The sequence below is a fragment of the Dryas octopetala genome, chromosome 1 (genome assembly GCF_963921425.1).
Source record: "Dryas octopetala chromosome 1, drDryOcto1.1, whole genome shotgun sequence".
NCBI classification, from domain to species: Eukaryota; Viridiplantae; Streptophyta; class Magnoliopsida; order Rosales; family Rosaceae; genus Dryas; species Dryas octopetala.
The window spans coordinates 10,228,334-10,246,022 of NC_141366.1; the positions used below are offsets into that span (position 1 = coordinate 10,228,334).

At 37.6% G+C, this 17,689-nt stretch overlaps 4 protein-coding genes across 5 annotated transcripts; 2 read left to right on the top strand and 2 right to left on the bottom strand.

Annotated features, from left to right (window-relative positions):
• Window positions 1-540: 540 nt before the first annotated feature.
• LOC147297643 (uncharacterized) lies at window positions 541-1,488 on the top strand. Its single transcript, XM_086236891.1, has one exon. The coding sequence runs from the start codon at window positions 541-543 to the stop codon at window positions 1,486-1,488; it is 948 nt and encodes a 315-aa protein (XP_086093017.1).
• Window positions 1,489-2,217: 729 nt separating this feature from the next.
• On the top strand, window positions 2,218-4,543 carry LOC147297644 (regulatory protein RecX family protein). The gene is made up of 6 exons (XM_086230221.1): window positions 2,218-2,420; window positions 2,625-2,914; window positions 3,116-3,308; window positions 3,546-3,638; window positions 3,908-3,995; window positions 4,322-4,543. The coding sequence occupies exons 1-6, from the start codon at window positions 2,347-2,349 to the stop codon at window positions 4,406-4,408; spliced, it is 825 nt and encodes a 274-aa protein (XP_086086347.1). The 5' UTR covers window positions 2,218-2,346; the 3' UTR covers window positions 4,409-4,543.
• Window positions 4,544-5,473: 930 nt separating this feature from the next.
• On the bottom strand, window positions 5,474-9,266 carry LOC147297645 (Leucine-rich repeat receptor-like protein kinase family protein). Of its 2 annotated transcripts, XM_086230220.1 has the most exons (3): window positions 8,109-9,263; window positions 6,354-7,805; window positions 5,474-6,248 (listed from the first exon to the last, which is right to left on the bottom strand). In XM_086230220.1, exons 1-3 carry the CDS (start codon window positions 9,172-9,174, stop codon window positions 5,785-5,787), a joined length of 2,982 nt encoding a protein of 993 aa, XP_086086346.1. In that variant the 5' UTR covers window positions 9,175-9,263; the 3' UTR covers window positions 5,474-5,784. The 2 variants fall into 2 exon arrangements, with proteins under 2 accessions (XP_086086346.1, XP_086086345.1); XM_086230219.1 differs by having other exon boundaries at window positions 6,354-9,266.
• A 5,278-nt stretch (window positions 9,267-14,544) lies between these two features.
• Window positions 14,545-17,232, bottom strand: LOC147297646 (Got1/Sft2-like vescicle transport protein family). The gene is made up of 4 exons (XM_086255391.1): window positions 16,791-17,232; window positions 15,317-15,584; window positions 15,112-15,216; window positions 14,545-14,866 (listed from the first exon to the last, which is right to left on the bottom strand). Exons 1-4 carry the CDS (start codon window positions 16,991-16,993, stop codon window positions 14,756-14,758), a joined length of 687 nt encoding a protein of 228 aa, XP_086111517.1. The 5' UTR covers window positions 16,994-17,232; the 3' UTR covers window positions 14,545-14,755.
• Between the last annotated feature and the right edge of the window lie 457 nt (window positions 17,233-17,689).

A 17,689-nucleotide genomic window follows, 5' to 3' on the forward strand; every position in this document is an offset into this window, starting at 1 on the left:
GACATATTATAGCTTCTAAAATTAGTCTGAAGAAAATGAAGGCGATTCTTGTAGTGCCAATAATATAGCCATGCAACCAGCCTGGAAGTTAAGAGACACTATATATAGAAAAAAAATAAGAACAGAAGGAATAAAATTTCTGGAAAGTTTCTGTTTCTCACACCTCAATGACAGCCTCAGCTATGCCATTATTCCCCAATGTAACTATTAACCTATGCTCTCCTAAAAGCTCCATCCTGACATCGTAGTTTTCTGTCAACCTGTTCTCCGAGTCTCCCTTACGACCAATTTTGATCTCTCCAAAATTTGAGATCTTTGGCTTTACTCTACATATTTTGTTTGTTCAATCATCTTCAAGAATTTGGTCTGCTCCAATCCTTAGCAGTCCAGGAACACCATTTTGGTCCAAGGTTGGTATGCTAGTCTTTTTTAATCTCATGCCTATGGCCTAGTATCTCTATCTTCTGAAAAAGTGGGAGCTTATGGTGCTGTAATTTGGGTGAAGTAGATGATCCCACCTGTCTTTTCATTGTGATGACAATGTCAAATCATCTTCTTGAAGCCGTACCCTTTTCGACTGGAAAAACACCATCTGCCAATAAAGTGTGCCAGCAGGAACAGGAAACAGATAAGGCAGCAGCTCCTCAGAGCACTGTGACCTATGCGTATCAAGCCAAAGTAGCAGAAATGTGCTGCAATGTCACGGCGACATGGTGCAGAAACCACACTAACCATTCCCTTTGCATCACAGTGCAAAAGCCTTGTCAAGAAAATCACAACAGTTGCAAGATTGACTTAAAATCTTGGCAATTTTGGGGCAAGAAAGGTCTCAAATCCTTTGAGGTAGATGGAGGACGAGTAGATGTTTACTGGGATTTCCGACAGGCAAAATTGTCCTGCACCCCGGAGCCATGCTCAGATTACTATGTTGCCTTGGTGTCCAAGCAAGAGGTGGTTTTACTGCTAGGGGATTTAAAGTTAGATGCTTATAAGAGAACTAGATGCAGACCATCCTTGGAAGAGGCCAAGTTGATGTACAAGAGGGAACATGTGTATGGGAAAAGATTATTTTGGAGCAAAGTCATGGTGGAGGTAGGGAAAAAAGAGCATGACATTGTCATTGAAACTTCACTGACCGGGCCTAATGAACCCGAAATGTGGATTAGTGTGGATGGGGCTGTGGTCGTTCGCGTTATGAACTTGAACTGGAGGTTTAGAGGGAATGAGAGTGTGGTGATGAATGACAAGCCAGTTCAAATTTTGTGGGATGTGCATGATTGGTTGTTCAGTAGCCAAGGCACAGGGCAGGGCTTGTTCATTTTCAAGCCAGGCAAGCTAGATTGGGTGTCTAATAACAGTGACCCTGATGTTAGAAATTGCAGTGATGGAAGCTATAGCAGCAGCAGCCACGACCAATATGATTCAACAAAAGATAGCTCATCAACCACAGGGTTTTGCCATTTTTTTTATGCTTGGAAAACTGAGTGAGACTTGTTGAGTGCTGTGAACTTGTTTTAATACCTATACGTTAGAATTATTCATATTCCAGTCCATTGTCCATGACTCCATGCCTATACATAATTTATGTTATCTTTGTTGTGCCTAATTAGGGCTCAGATATCATTATCTGAAAAAGAAAAAGTACCCTCAATTCCTGTCCCTATCCCCTAAAATTTGTTTGAATAAAACTTGCATCTCCCTGTCATAGGGGATGTGACATTCCTCCCAAGAGAGAGATATAGACAGAAATGTGAGGGAGAGGGGAAAAGAGACAAAGACAGAGATGAGAGGGAGGGATACTGCCTCTCCTATCCCCATGTTAGGCAAGTCCTTCTTAATTTGTTTCCCTAAATTTTTCATTTTTTCCCCCAATTATAGAAAAGAAAAAGAAAAAACACAAACGCATATAGAACACCCCCCCCCCAAACCTGTGCCCTACCCACCCCACCACCCTTCCCTCCTCCCTCCCTCCCTCCCTCCCTCCCTCCCTCCCTTCCCCCATCCACCCGGCAGGACAGTGAGGGGTGGTGGGGCCGGCCAATAAGGGTCGTGGGTTTTTTTTTTTTGAAAAAAAAAATTGAGGGTAAAATGGGATTTGGCAAAAAAAAAAAAAAAAAATTGAATGGGGGGGTATGGAAAGCAATTGGGGTACATTTAGAATCCTCTCAATTTGGGCACCAGTCATTTGGGCTTGAGAAGTCTAAAGCGGATTATGCCCACAAAGCATACCCGTGTCCACTTTGCTGTATCCATGTTCGTTCAACTACACTGTGTTTCGCGCCGATTCAGCCAAACCCTAAACCATTCAAATTAGGGTTTATTCTTTGTCTCTGAAAACTCACAAATATGGCAATTTGCCCGGGAATTCTCGGCTACAAAGCCCAATTCCAGCTTCACTGTCGCGTTCTCCTCATGCCCTGGTGAGAAATTCTCGTACTTTCGAAAACTCTAATTAGTAAACATGTTGTTCGACTTGGGCTCTTTATTCTCAGTCTCAATCACTGAAGTTTCCACATTTTTTTCTTTTGGTATATTTTTCTCACGAACAAAACAGAAAATTCAGCGTAGAAACAGAGCTAATTATTGGAAGTTGTCGTATTTAATACTAAATATGTCATTTGTAGGGTTAAGAAGAAAAGTGCCATCACATGCTTGAAAAGCAGAAATTGCAGTTCATCGGGTCCCGTTAGGTACATTCCTAAGAAATCTTCTAAAGTTAATAAATCGGAAAATTCTCCGCAGACAAAGGGTTCCGAAGAGAAAGAGTTTTGTGAAATTTCGGATGAGTCTGTAGTGAAGAGTGAGGTTAAACCATGTAGAAGAGGTGTACAGAAAAGTAGGCATTTCGATGAGAAGCCTCAGAATCAAAATCACATTCGCTATAATAACTCATTGTTTAATGATCTTGAGCAAGGTATTGTATTATTTTTTTTTAACTCAAGTGAAAAAGCAAAATGATTGCATAACATACATATATGGTTGTAGATTATATGATTACATGTACACATGCTCTTTCACCTAGCAATTGTAGCTTATTGTTATTGTTTGGTTGTCGAGTTTAGTTTGGGATCTGTTTATGCACAAAATATAAGTGGTTTGCTTCAAAACATTATAGCAACTCCAGAGTTGGAAGATCAGAAGGATCATCTTTCGGGGGCTGTAGGCTATGAACTCATGGAAGAGCCTGAGGAGGTTTTCGAAGAGTTAAGTATTCATCAAGTGAAGAAATGTCACGAACATGATGTATTGCAAGGTAGTAAAACTAAGCATGATGCTGAGAAAGCGGCTATAGAATTACTTGCAACCAGGTTAGAACGTTCTGCAACTTCATAGCTGTGCTTTGGTATACGTTTGATGTATTGTTGATTCAATATGTGGTGTGGTGCTGCTAGAAGGTTTAAGGATACCTTTTGGAATTCATAGCAGTTTGAAGGTTTTGAGTACATTGTTCCCTGGACTTAGGGTGCTTTAGCAGTTTGAAAATAAAGATGTCTGCCTGTGAATGAAGAAGAAAAAATTGTTTAAGAACTTTTTTTCCTTTGTAGGGCTTTCACAGCAGTTGAACTGAGAAAGAAATTATGTGGAAAGGAATTTCCTCTAGATACCATTGAGGCAGTGATAAATGACTTCATGAGCAGGTATATTTCTAGTTATAAGAATGTCTTGTGTTAAGAAGGGCTCTCATCAGCCATTTCTTTGGAAGCAGCCACTTTCTTGGGTAACTATGTCACAATGTCTTAGTAACTGGTGCTACATGCAATGCAAGTTTTATGATTAATTCAGTTACCACTCAAAAGAAGCACAAGAAAAATGGATTATAGAAATCTGGGTGAATTTCCACTCATTCATATATAGTATGAATATCATTTGAATCTTACGTGATTTTGACTGTTTTGGTTTATTATAGAGGGCTAATCAATGATAGCTTGTATGCGGAAGCATTTTCTCGTTCTAGATGGTCTTCCTCAAGTTGGGGACCAAGGCGGATAAAGAAAGTAAGCCATCCCATATCAGTATGAAAATAAATTTGGTGATTGAGATGACTTATTAGAATTGATATGTTGAAGGACTGAAATTGTCATTAATCCTCATGCCACAGTGCAGCCTCATTTGAGCTCACTTGAGGTGAAATATAAGAAGAGTAATCGTATTGATATTACATTAGGTAGCCAGATCTCTTTGGAGTTTATCTTTTTAAAATCTAATCTAGACCAATAAGAAAGGATCACACAAGTCAAGAGAAATTGCTAAGTAACCACTATCCATATTAGCAACGGTGAAATTTTTGCCTTTATATAATGAAGCATTATTGTTGGATCAGGCACTTTACAACAAGGGAGTGAGTGAACTTGATGCTGAGAAGGCAATTAAACTGGTTTTCGAGGATGGAGAATCAGATGAGGATTAGGAGACGATTCATGGCTTGTCAAAGCTCTCAATGGATCATTTATTTGTTCAGGTCTCAAAGCAATGGCTCCGAGGTCAAGAAGTGCCTAAAGAGACAAGGAAATCAAGGATTGTTCGTTGGCTTCAGTATCGTGGTTTCAGCTGGGGTGTTATCAGTTTCATATTAAAGAAGTTAGAATCTCAGTACCCACCCTAGAGCACAATGAGGTTCTCTCGTTTTCATGCCTGTGTAAGAACAAAATGGTATTGTCCATAACCATCAACTGAAATGTAAATTGTGTAGTGTGGATAGGGTTGGGTCTATATTGTCACTTGTTGCTGTGGCCAGAAAATTGCTCACTTTAATCCTCATCAGTGCTCAACATAATGTTGCGTTAGCCTACCCTGGCACCACCTAGTATAGGTGGGATGAAGCCTAGTTTAGTGACAACATAGATATAAGACAAGAAAGAAGTGGGCACTACTTAGCTGTTATTGGTGGGGATCAACATTGTGTAGTCTGAAAATGGAAACTCTCCTGTATTCATGTATTGTGAATAATTACCTCAATAAAATTTAGTTGTTTTGTTGCTGTATTTGAAATGAACCCTTCTTTATGTACCAAAAGAAAAGAAGGATATTGGATTGTTATAAGATCCGTTAGATTTGTTTCAATGATTCAAAACTTTTGGCTGTTTTTTTTTGGACTTCTTAAGAAAGCTAAACGTAGAAAAGTGGGATAATTGCAAATTTTCCTCACCCATCTTCGTAGATCTCTGCAATATGCTCATAATGTGGAGGCAAATCCATGTGCAGCTGTGATGTTATAGAACAGTTACTTTGTTTGTGTATTATATGTACAGGTATAATGGTCCCTGCTCGTCTACATGTGCTTCTGATTATGACATACGAAGTCTTCTAATCCAAGATTAGTATTCTTTGCTGTAAAGTCTTGCTCAGATAGCACATGCACATGTGATGTGGAGGGTGGGACCATGTGAGCACTGCTGGAAACACTGGCTCACCCACACACACACACACATTGAGGGAGAAAGAGGGAAATGTCAAGGAATCTCATTCCCTGGCAATAAATTCTAATTGCGTAAATCCAAAAATACCAATCATTGCTTCAACGTCTACATACCCTGCAATTACTCTCACTCCCAAACATCCTCATCTTAATTGGGGGAGCCATTAGGTGGTTCCAACTTTCAAAGCCCCCCAAAGACCAATCTTTGCTATGCCAATAGATTAATTATTACAATCTTGCATATAATGAAAATCTGAATTTACACTAAAATTCATCTTCTAATAGTCTGCCTTGCTCTAAGGGACTTTCCCAAGATATATGCACAGTGGATGAAGCACATAGCTTCTCATTGAAACCTTTTCTTTTCCTCATTGGATTGAATCTTCAGAAAAAGCAAAGGAGCAGTTAGAAGAACCTTGTGAAACTGCTACTTGCCTAGCAGTAGGCGATGACCGAATTGTTTGCAACCCTCCTCCCTTTAGCAATTCTGGTTCTCCCCTTGCAGTCTCGACATGCCGAATTTCTGTAAGCATTGCAACAACATCTTTCATCGTTGGACGATCATCAGCACGAGTGCTGACACAAAGGAATGACACAGCTAGTGTTTGCAGCATTTCATGCATTGTAGGGTCAGCTCTTCCCCTGAGCTTTGGCTCAAGAATGTCAACTGGGTCTCGCTTGATTGCCAAGTGCTCACGAACCCATTGAACCAAATGGGCACCCCCAGGCAAAGTTGGGTCTAATGGATGCCTTCCTGTTAATACTTCTAAAATAACCACTCCAAAACTGTACACATCGCTCTTCTCAGTGATACCCTGCATTGATGCATGCTCTGTAGTTGCCCAAAAGAAACATGAAAAAAAAAAGTTAGTGATTTAGATGCAAAAGTTTGGTAAGCAAATAAGGAACTAACTAAATATATTGAAAAAAGATTTACCTGGAGCCATGTATCCATAGGAACCGGCTAATTGAGGCCTTTGACTTGTTTTAGAAAAGTCATCATCACCACTGCTGTTCACAATCCTAGCTAACCCAAAGTCAGCAAGATATGGCTCATAACCAGGACCCAACAACACGTTCATGGCTTTCACATCACCATGTAAAATTGCAGGCACACAATCATGGTGCAAGTATGAGAGCGCATGTGCCACGCCTAAGACAACATCATATCTTGCCTCCCAATCTGCTCCTCTCTTCCCAGCACCATGTAGTAGTGAGCTCAAGCTTCCATTAGGGAGATAATCATAGAAGAGCAGTTTCAGGTTGCGGTTGGAACCCCAACCCAAGAGCCTGATGATGTTCTTGTGCCTGATTGAACCCAGTGTCTGAATTTCAGAACTGAATGCTCCTGACTCTTCTGATGACCACATCTTCTTCACTGCTAAAGTTTCCCCATTTGGAATTGTCACCCTGTATACAACTCCAGAGCTTCCAGTGCCAATCACATTGGCTGATGTTAAATTCTTGACAATGTCATCAATAGAGAATTCGAGCTTCTGATACAAGGTCATGTTCCAGCTCTCATCTTCCCTGAGAATGTTGTTGGCTATACGGGCACGAACTAATGTGTAGACTGCAAGGAGGAGAAGTACTGCACTAGCACTGATGAGAATGGACATGACTAGCTTCATAACTGATCTGCTGTGGCTGGCTCTCATGGTATCAGCTGGCGTTACAACCCCGTTGGAGATGTAGAGACCTTTATTTGCAGCAAGGTCACTAAGAGGGAGTTTCCGAAAGAATGGGGTGTTAGGCAATTCACCAGAGAATTCATTGAAAGAGACATTGAGGGAAACAAGGTTTTGAAGGTTTGAGAGAGTGTTTAAGTTTCCAAAGAGCTTGTTGTGGGAGAGGTCAAGGACTCCTAGCTTGCTAAGATCAGAGAATTGGGATGGGATTTCACCAGAAAATTGGTTACAGCTGAGGTTGAGGGATATTTCAAGTGATGGAATTTGACCCAGTTGCTTTGGAATTTCACCTGAGAAGCCATTGTTGCCAAGGTCTAGCAGTTGAAGCTTACTGCAAGAGAGGATCTCAGCTGGTAGGCTGCCAGAAAGTTGATTCTTCCCCAGATTGAGTTTTGTTAATTCAGTTAGTGACCCAATGGTATGAGGAAGTTGACCTGTAAGCCTATTGTCTGAGATGTCAACAAACTGCAGGCTTTTAGGCAGAGTATCAGGGACAGAACCAGTAAGCCCATTTGAATGGAGATCAAGAAACTCAAGGTTCTGACACCCAGATATTGATGTAGGGACTGCTCCAACAAGACGGTTGTTGCTCATATCAACAAAATTCAAGCTCTTCAATTTGCCAATCGCCGATGGAATAATACCCGCCAGCCTGTTTTGATTTAACCTCAGCCTGTACAGGCTCATGCAGTTCCCGATATCTGTTGGTATAAAACCGGACAAATCATTGGAAAGTAGCAGAAGCTTGGTGAGATTTCTCAATCTAAAAATCTTTTTTGGTATTGGACCAAATAGGCTGTTGTAAGAAAGATCAAGAGCCTGAAGATTCTGGCAGTCTGAGAGACTCTCAGGAATATTGCCTGTAAGTCTATTTTTCCAAGCAAAAAATAGAGTTAAGCTCTTGAGGTTTCCAATAAGAACAGGAATCTCCCCTGAAATGTCGTTGTTGTCAACTTCCAAATGAGACAGATTCCTGCAATTTGAGATTTCAGAAGGTATAGTACCTGATAACTGATTGACACTCAGCTGAAGCTCTTGAACCTTGGAAAGCTCACCAAAACTTTTTGGTATCTGGCCTGTCAGAAGATTTTCTGATAAGTCCATGACTGTGAGCTCCCTGCAGCTTCCAAGCTCATCTGGAATTGAGCCCACTAAGCTGTTCTGCCACAGCAATAGACTCTGAAGCTGGCTGAGCTCCCCAATTCTCCTTGGGATTGGACCAGTAATGGAATTCTGGTACAAGTACAGGTTCTGCAACTGGCTGCAGTTTCCAATCTCTTCTGGGATTGGACCGGACAACAGAGACGTATATATGGCTATGGTTTTGATTCTTTTCAGCATTCCAATTGATGAGGGAAGACTTCCAGTAATGCTGGTTTCAGCAAGGCCTAACATGACCAAGTTGGTGCAGTTTCCAATCTCCCATGGCAAATCACCATTAAGATTTTTGTTCCCTCCTGCTCTGAAAACTTCAAGCTTGCTTAATGCTCCAATACTCTTTGGAATTTCACCACTGAGTTGATTGTCATAGAGTGTCAGATACACAAGACTTGAAAGATTTCCAATGCCTGAAGGGATTTTGCCTTCGAAAAAATTTGTATTCAGAGATAAAGTTTGCAGTTTGCTTAGCCTGCATATTTCTTCTGGGATTTCACCAGAGAGAGAATTGTCACCAAGATCAATGAAACTGAGCTCATGATACTCTCCAAGCTCTTTTGGAATTGTGCCAGTGAGATTCGTCGAAGAGATGATAAAGGTTCTTAAGGACTTGAGAGACTGAAAATTTGAAGGCAATGGACCTTGCAAATCTACTGCTTTCAAGGTTATCTCGGCCACTTCTCCATTTGAGTTGCAGCGGATTCCAAACCAATTGCATGGACTTGTGTCTGAAGGATTCCATGATTTCAATGCATCTGTGGAACTGGTTAAACTGTTCTTCCATGTTAGAAGAGCTTGGCCTTGTTCATCAATGGAGTAACAACAAGAAAAGAAAAGAGAGTGTATTGAAAGAAGTAAGGTGATGGAGAAGATATTGGGAGAAAGCAAGAGATTCCTTAGAGTAGCAGGCATTGCTCTGAGAGAAGAGAACAGGTGATCTGTTTTGGGATTGTAGAGGGAGGAACCCCATATTTTGTTTATAGAAGAAGAGCAATTGATCTGGATCCAAGAGCTACTTCTTTATTCTATTAATTAATATATTGTGGTATTGTTGTTAATTGAGAGATGGTGATGCAGATGGGTTTGGTTTTATTCATGTAAGTGGATTTTTTGTTTTTTAAATGGATCTTTCTTCATTCTGTCAATTAATTGGCAGCTAGAAAGTTTTTGGGTTTTGCTCTCTATATGGATTTCTCTTTGTTACTTTGTGTACACAAGTTACTTTCCTTCATATTTTTTATTAGGTGTAATATTCAGAAATCACATTCAAACTAGCTGCTGAAAGCCTGAATGTCATGAAAGAACATTTCCCTTTTTTTTTCTTAGTTTGACAGTTATACTATCTTGCTTCCACTTTTCAGGCCATAAATTATTATCCCATCTATCCAACTGTCAGTCAGAGAAAAACACACACTGGCATGGTTTTTAGAGGGATTGATATAATGAAGAGTAAAATCAGTCTTATCCCTCATCAAGTTGCACTTTTCAGTTAATGGGATTAGCTCTCAGACAGTGATAGCTTATTGATCAAATTGAAACCAACCAGATACAAAGACTTATTGAATGTGTAATTAGCTCTGGAATTGTTAATCAAGATGACAGCACCTTTTTAAATAAGCCATGCCCCAATGGTGGTCCAATTTTTGTGGTCAGTACCATTGCTGAGCCAGCCATATCTTTGTTAGCAGCTGTATTGCAGCAAGTCTGTGGTGATTGTAGGAGCTAACTACCACTTTCCTATTCAATTGAGGAAAGCCACATTCTGGTGAATGACTTTCATCAAATATGAAGCAGTAAAAGAAAATAAGGATCCAGAATTTGGTCTAAATATTGAACAAGAGTAGAAAAGGACAACTGGGTTTTGGTTAATTTTAAATACTAAATGAAAAAATTGGGATTTTTAATGCAAATTTGCTTGAATTTGAGGGATCGGGAGTAGTTAATTCTGTAGAGGTAGAATGGGTATATTATATAGAGTAATTTTATAAAGCACAGATGGAGATCTATTTGGGTTTATGTATGGAGGAAATGTATGTGGAATCTGGTGGAGTAGTGACGTGCACATGGAAGTGAGGAATATGTGAAAATATGGATTTTATTAATTAATAAACTGCAAATCTGGTCATGCTGTCGGGTGGTCTTTGCTGTAAAGGATTAAAAGAAAAGAAAACAAAGAAAGGAATGCCGGCCTTGATTGGAAGGAACAGAGTCACACTAACTCAGAGTTAATTAGTACCAAGTCACAAAGCAAAAACCAAATGGCCTGCACAAAACAAAGAGAGCTTGTCTAAAATATTGCAGATGGGTCACCCCTCATGCATGCCTTTGCAATTAGCATTATTATTAGTTCACGGGCTCCATTGGAGTTTAAAATTAGTGGCTTTTTACATGTTTGTTTCTTGGGATTGTGTGGTGGTAATATGCTTCCTTTGTCTCTGTTTTCATAAATAAATAGATAAATAATTGTACATAATATTTTTAACTTTTGGATAGTGCGTACATAGTAAAAAAGATTAATTGTGTGCAGATGTGCTTCCATTATGATAGACATTAATTGTTGCAAATATTTCACATCTAATTTTTTAAGAAGAATAAATTGATGAAGAATTGAACGTGTTAAGAATATTAATTGGTTGATCAACTGGTTCAATGATGTTGCAGACAATGAATTCAGATATAAATTCCATTATCCGTAGCAACAAATAGTTAGGCTTTAATGAGTACTATTCCAAGATGATATAGCAATCAAATGGTTACAAATAATTGTGGCCAAGTTCTCTTATGTTAGACAGAATATACTATATATGGATGTACATATATTATAGTTCCAAAATATATTGAACAATAATTGCTTTTAGCAACCTAACCATGCAAGATCCACACAAACATCTACTGATATAGACTCTTCTCCTATTCGTGAATCCATGATGATGTGAACTCTTGATTTGATTAAAGATCCTTAATTACCACATTCCTAATGTAAATTTTCAGTCATTTTCACCAAATTAGCCATGATGGACCCCATCTGCCTCAATTGTAGAAAGATGGGAAACTTTCAATCTGCTCCCTTTATGTTTTACTCATTATAAACAGAATAGAGTACAATAGTACATCTTGTGCACAATAAGGCCATGCATGATTTGTGGGTACTTGGCATGGGATTATAGTATATAGCTTGAAGCAATATGCATGAATATATACAAGTTATTACTTATTAGCAATAGAAAATAAATATTTGGTAGTGAAAACTTAGAGAGAGAGAGAGAGAGAGAGAGAGAGAGAGAGAGAGAGAGAGAGAGAGAGAGAGAGAGAGAGAGAGAGATTATATGTATTATATATATGAGCCAAAGTAGGTGCAATAAAGGGGCACCACCAACATCAAAAGAAGGGAGCTAGAAGGACATTACCATCTAATGTACATAGGGAAGAAAATTATTATGTGAAACTCCTCTCCAACCCCACTTTTTATTTTTAAATTTCCTGGTGAAAAGCCGCTCAAAAAGGCTTCAAGTCCTATAAAATAAAGGATTTTTTGTAGGATAAAAAATTTGCTATGCACGAATGGAAATTATGTCACTTTTTCACTTAGCATACTCAAATTGTGCCAATTAAGATTTTCAAATTTGCCCTGATTTATTTCAGCAACAGTACTAGAGTGCATGCATTAATCTCTTTTTATTGTTCACATAAATAAATATTAATTATTGGCAGATTTGTCTGTAAGTACGTTGTTCATGATGCCAATTAATCCCCACACCAATTTATGAAATATGAGGAAATTAATGTGATTTGGATCTAAATCACATTCTTGTTTGGATTTCAGATCTCATCCCAAATTCACAACCAAGAGTTGTATATATATATGAATCTGATCTTTGTCAATGGTTAATTTATAGAAGCAAAAATAAACTAAGGGCACATGACATGACTTGACCCTGCTAGTTCTCTCATGGCACTAGAAGAAATTTAATAAAAACGCAAGGAATATATTATGCAAATAGTAGAAACAAAGGTTTATATTTTTTGTCTATATTTTTAGTTTACATCATGCTTTCTGGTTTATTAATTAGTGCCATGTTACAACCCTCCCTTGGTGCAATTATTTATTAATTGGTTTTGTCAGTTCTTGTTTTGGCATGAGACTTGCACATGTGGAGAGAGAGAGAGAGAGAGTATGGAAGAGGGGTGGCTAACTTTTTAGTTTATGAATTATGGGTGTATAGAGAGCTATGAATATGGAATTGAATATGCAAGTATATAAGGATTTTCTTCTCTTTTTTTGTTTGGCCAAACAAAAATAGAACTTGAGAGATAGAGTACTTTCTTTGGAATTGCAAAAGTGGACCCAACGAATGGTCTACCATAGTAGTATAGTACCATACAATCATAGAGAGCTTTTGTCATTGATACTTCTTGGCACACGTGCTATGAAGATGGCAAATTGGATTTCAACCCTTAATTTTTGTAATCTCAAATAATAATAATATTAATAATAGACTATAATTGCCTACATGGCTATATGCGATCCGGGTCCGTGGCCGTCCAAAACGATAAAATTTAGAGAAACTGTCGTATCACGTTATTATATTAATATTATAATATAATTATTAAGAAAATAGTCATTTGTTCATATTGTATAATACAATTTAAAATTTTATTTCTTAGTGACCATACAGGTATATACTGAAATTGAAATTCTGACGTTTTTAAGTGATTCATGACATCAATAACATAGTTATAATTGGTATAATGTGCCAAATCCATGTCTATTTAGGCAATTAAATTGTATAATTCTGAATAATTTTTTATATATCCGGCCCACACATCATTTAGCTTTCAACAGTCAAATCAATTGGAATGCATAATTGGGTAGCAATTTGCAATTAAACTCGGATAGAAGTGAATGACTCAATGAAGCATCTAAGCATCTTTTGGGTCACTTAATTGAGATCTAATCAATATCATCCAATCTCTTAATATGATAATGCTTTAGCCTAGTAGCCGGCTTAAGCTACACCAATTGTCTTCCCATTTATTTCCTTTACCTGAGTCAGATTGGGTACCCAAGAAATATTGAAATGGTATTAATTAATTAAAATTCACTAATTGAACAATATCTTGGCTTTGCCTTTTGGGTTTTGTTAAATATATAATTTGATTTATGCAATTTGATCTTTGAACCCATCACTTTGTCTCTTTGTTTTTTGCTTTGTGTTTTACTTAGTGGAGAAGATGGGCCTTCTCATTTCTCAATAATTTCATTAACAAAACAAGGCTTTAAGGCTTTAAACATATACAATGCATTTGCTTGCATAAGCTCCATCTCAAATGTCAAATCATTGTCCCCAAGTTACAATCTTGCTGTCCTAATCTTTCCTTGATTCCTGGATTCTGGTGTTTGAACACCACTTTAACATTTTTATCTCATTGCCATTGCAATTAAAAAGTGATAATGGGTTTGAGGTAGAGGACGCTCTTGGACTGTTGCTTATTAAACTCCTTCCTTTACCTAAAGCATAAAACTCTACCAATTGTAATCCACCCTTCAAAGTTCCCAGTCAAAATTTGTGTGCCAAGGTCCATAGGCTTTGTGATTTTGTATCTTTTATAATTTATAGTAAACTATTCATAACCCTCTGCTTTGAACTTGATTAATAACCAACTCTTTTGACTCAATAGAACTATTTGACAAAATTTATTGACCACGTCTGACGTCTCTCGCAAAATAAAATCCATATGAAAACTTATGTCTCTAAGTGGGTTCAATGTTTGTGAGAGATATAGTCAATAATATAATCAATAAATATAATATATGTAACATTATTCAATTTAATACATGTAATATAATTATTTCCGACCGATTGGGAAAGGGGAAAGTTTCAAGAAAATTTTATCTGTGAATATGTAAATGGGCGAGCCCTGAGCCCAATAGCCAAATAAGTTGGGTCAGATCAAGAGGAATAACATGACCTCAATTTGAGCCCAAAAATCAGACACTGAAATCCAAAAAATTAAAAAAATTGGTGCTGTCTTGATGTCTATGTGAGTTCTACAATGACTACGAAGTCACCCAGAGGCTTAAATAATCAGATATATGACATCATGTTGGTTTTTATTCACAATTTCACATTATTGTCACCACCCACCAACCAACATGTTTTTAAAAAATGAAAAAAAGAAAAGAAAAGATGTATTAAATACAAGATGGGTAACATGTATTAAATACCTTGCAGAAAAAACATTTTCAGCCTCCTCATCTTCAAAGGGAAAATGGATAGCAGTACAAGAACTACCAACTTTACCAGTTTTTGCCGTCAATTCATCCAAAATTGTTGTTTATTCACACTAAAGAAGAAACTCTGAAATTTTTAACATGATGGCTTCAGCTCATAAAAATGTGTCTCAGGGCATCCCAAAGTTTCAACTACACTTACAAAAAATCTTAAGTAAAAAATATACAAGGCCACAAACATAAAAATAAAGGAGGTCAATGTCACCTCCCAAAACATTTCATTACTGAAGAGGTAAGGGCAGAAGATATGAACTTCAAACCCGCAGATCCACCAGGAAAGTATGAAACAGCATAGTATGCAAGTGCCAGAACCTGATAGTTTCAATTGAACACGAGTTTCAGAGTGATATCTTTACTAATATATTTAAAAACAAATAAAAACAAGTTGTCCTGATTAATGTAAAATGCGGATAGTCACAACTGTATTTGTATTATGTCTAATTCAAATAATCAATTATGAGAAGCAGAGGACCGTCTGGACAAAGGTTAAAAGAGCAGGATCATCGGCCAGGCAAAAAAAGAATTAAATAGTTGGAAGGATGGAAAAACTTAGGTACCTGTAACACAGAGAAGAGCACAGAAAGAATGTAGCTGTGGAGCACCATGGAGACATATATGGTACCCACCATAGTGCCTAAAAATCCAAATGTAAAAGGAAGTCTCTGCATAAATAAGAAAAGAAAAATCAGTACAGCATTAAACATGTAAATTAGCTGGGTGTCGAGTTACAGAAACAAAAGACTAGGTACATAGCAGAGATACCTCTCTTGAAGACATGTGAGCAAACTGATTCTTTGGACCTTTGAGTGCAAAGAATGATCCAATAATAAAGGCACACCCAAGAGTAAAGCAGATAGCAAACTTCTGGGGCATCAACACCATGACAGGAAGGAACATGGTAAATGCGATAAAAACAAAGAACACCCCAGTTGCTAGAAACAAACCAAAATACATGAGAGCTTTTCCTGATGGGACAGTACTCGTGGCAGACTGGAGGTTCCCAGGTAGATCTCTTACTCCTTTGGAAACCCTAAACAGGTATCAATACAATCAAACAAAGGCTACATGTATTACTACAGATTGCATCCATTTTGAGATAAAACACAACCGAGAAAACAAATTATTATGAGCTCTGATTTAAGATTTATAAACTTGTCCTGTCACCACTGGTAGGCAAATTAGGCAAATTAGAGATACTAAATAAATATGTTATATTTGAAACTTAATAACTGATGAGATTATTACAAGAACAACCTTTCCAGAGAAAAGTAGAAACAGCATAAAGGTGATTAAGCAAATTACAGTGCCCGTCTCGTTAACTCCTGATTTTTGTCTATAATCTACATTGATAATCCTTCTTCCCATTTTCAAAGAACAACAAAATTACTGAAATAACTGTTCATTTTGAGTCTCATTTAATTTTGATTGTGAAAAGTGGTAGCATAAAGCCTCTCTTCCACCGAAAATCCAGTGTGCATTTTGCAGCTTCCTTCTAATCCTTTCCAACAGAGTCACACATTTCCAGTATATAACTTCTACAAACTTGAATTCTTTACATTTTCAGCTAATTTTCTCATTTCTTTCTATACCTTGGCCAGGACCCTCCACAATTCATGTTCACTCATGTCACTTACAATACAAACCTTCATTGAATAAGCAAGATCTTCATTCACTACAGTCCAATCATGTCATCCGAAAGAAACTTATAAACCTTAAATCAGCTAATGAAAAAGCACAATCCAAGAAAACGTGCCCACTTACATAACCATTATGATGCATCAAATCAAATACTAATCACAGATCCAGGCACAAAAAATGAATGTCCATTATCAAAACCTATTACAAATATAGCCCCTTTCACAATTTTTCTAAAATGGAGAGAGGAATCAGCTTATTCTACAAACTCACCATCTCTGAACCCCTAAAAACCAAAGCCCCCAATATCAGATACACCTTAATATATACACAAACATCCAGAACCCAATATCAGATCCACCAAGATATACAAAAATACTAACTAATTATACACACATATAAAAAATTCACGTAAATATACACAACTATCAACAATCCAATATCAGATTCACTAATATGCACAATACTTAAAATCAATCATCAGATTCACTTCAAAATACACAAAATCGAAAACCCATTACCAATTCGCCAAGAGATAAGTATAATGTAGAGAAAATGCTGAGTTTGACAGAGAAAAGAGTAAGATCAGATATGAACGTACACGCTGAAAGTGCCGGAAACGGTGTCATTAGCGGAACGGACCGCAGATTCGAGATCGAAGCCGATGCCCAAAGAGGAGCTCTCCTCTGTAGCTTGTGTAGCGGCATACGAGTTCCAATCAGCTAACAAAGAAGACGAGGTTTTCTGCGAGTCCTCGCCGCCACTACCGGTCTGTGAAAACCATTCTTGTGCCATTTTCTGCATTGTTCCTTCTCTTGCTTTACCGAACAGAACAGTCGCTGACTTCTAAGCAAACCAATAGAAGAAGAAAAGAAACAACGTTTTTTTTTCCTCTTTAAATTTTGGGAGTTTCTTTGTCGAAACGTCTCTTTGATAGATTTGGAAATGGTGGTGTTGGTCTGTGAGACTGGGACTCTGTGTCTCCGAACAACTGTCGCCGTAAAAAAGCTTAGAAATTAAGCAAAGCTGGCCTGCTGGGTCGGGTTTTTATATTTGGGTTTGGCTAATTTGGTGGGCGGGTTGGGAATTATTGGGCTTTCTTTATTTTTTCTTTTTCTTTTGGGTTCCTATTTTTTTCAACAGAGGGTCTTAGCCTCTTAGGTTGCTTGATTTGAGTAAATTCTATGCTTCCTTAATTAAACTCCATTAAATTTGGAGAAAAAAAATGGGAAAATGTAATCTCTTTCTTTCATTTTTTTTTTTTTTTTAGGAGGAGGAGGCATAGAACTTGGGTGCAAAGGAGTAATTTATATCCCTTCTACTTGGACTACTCCAATAACTGCAAATTAATCTCCCTTTTAAATATTGTAATGCTAAGTATGTCATTTTTAATTCATTACAAAGTTTTTCAATAAATATCTTAACCATACATAGTTTTAAGTAAAAATTTAGTTTACAAAAAGATGCTGTTATTGTAGAGCACAGGCTGTCATGACCCAA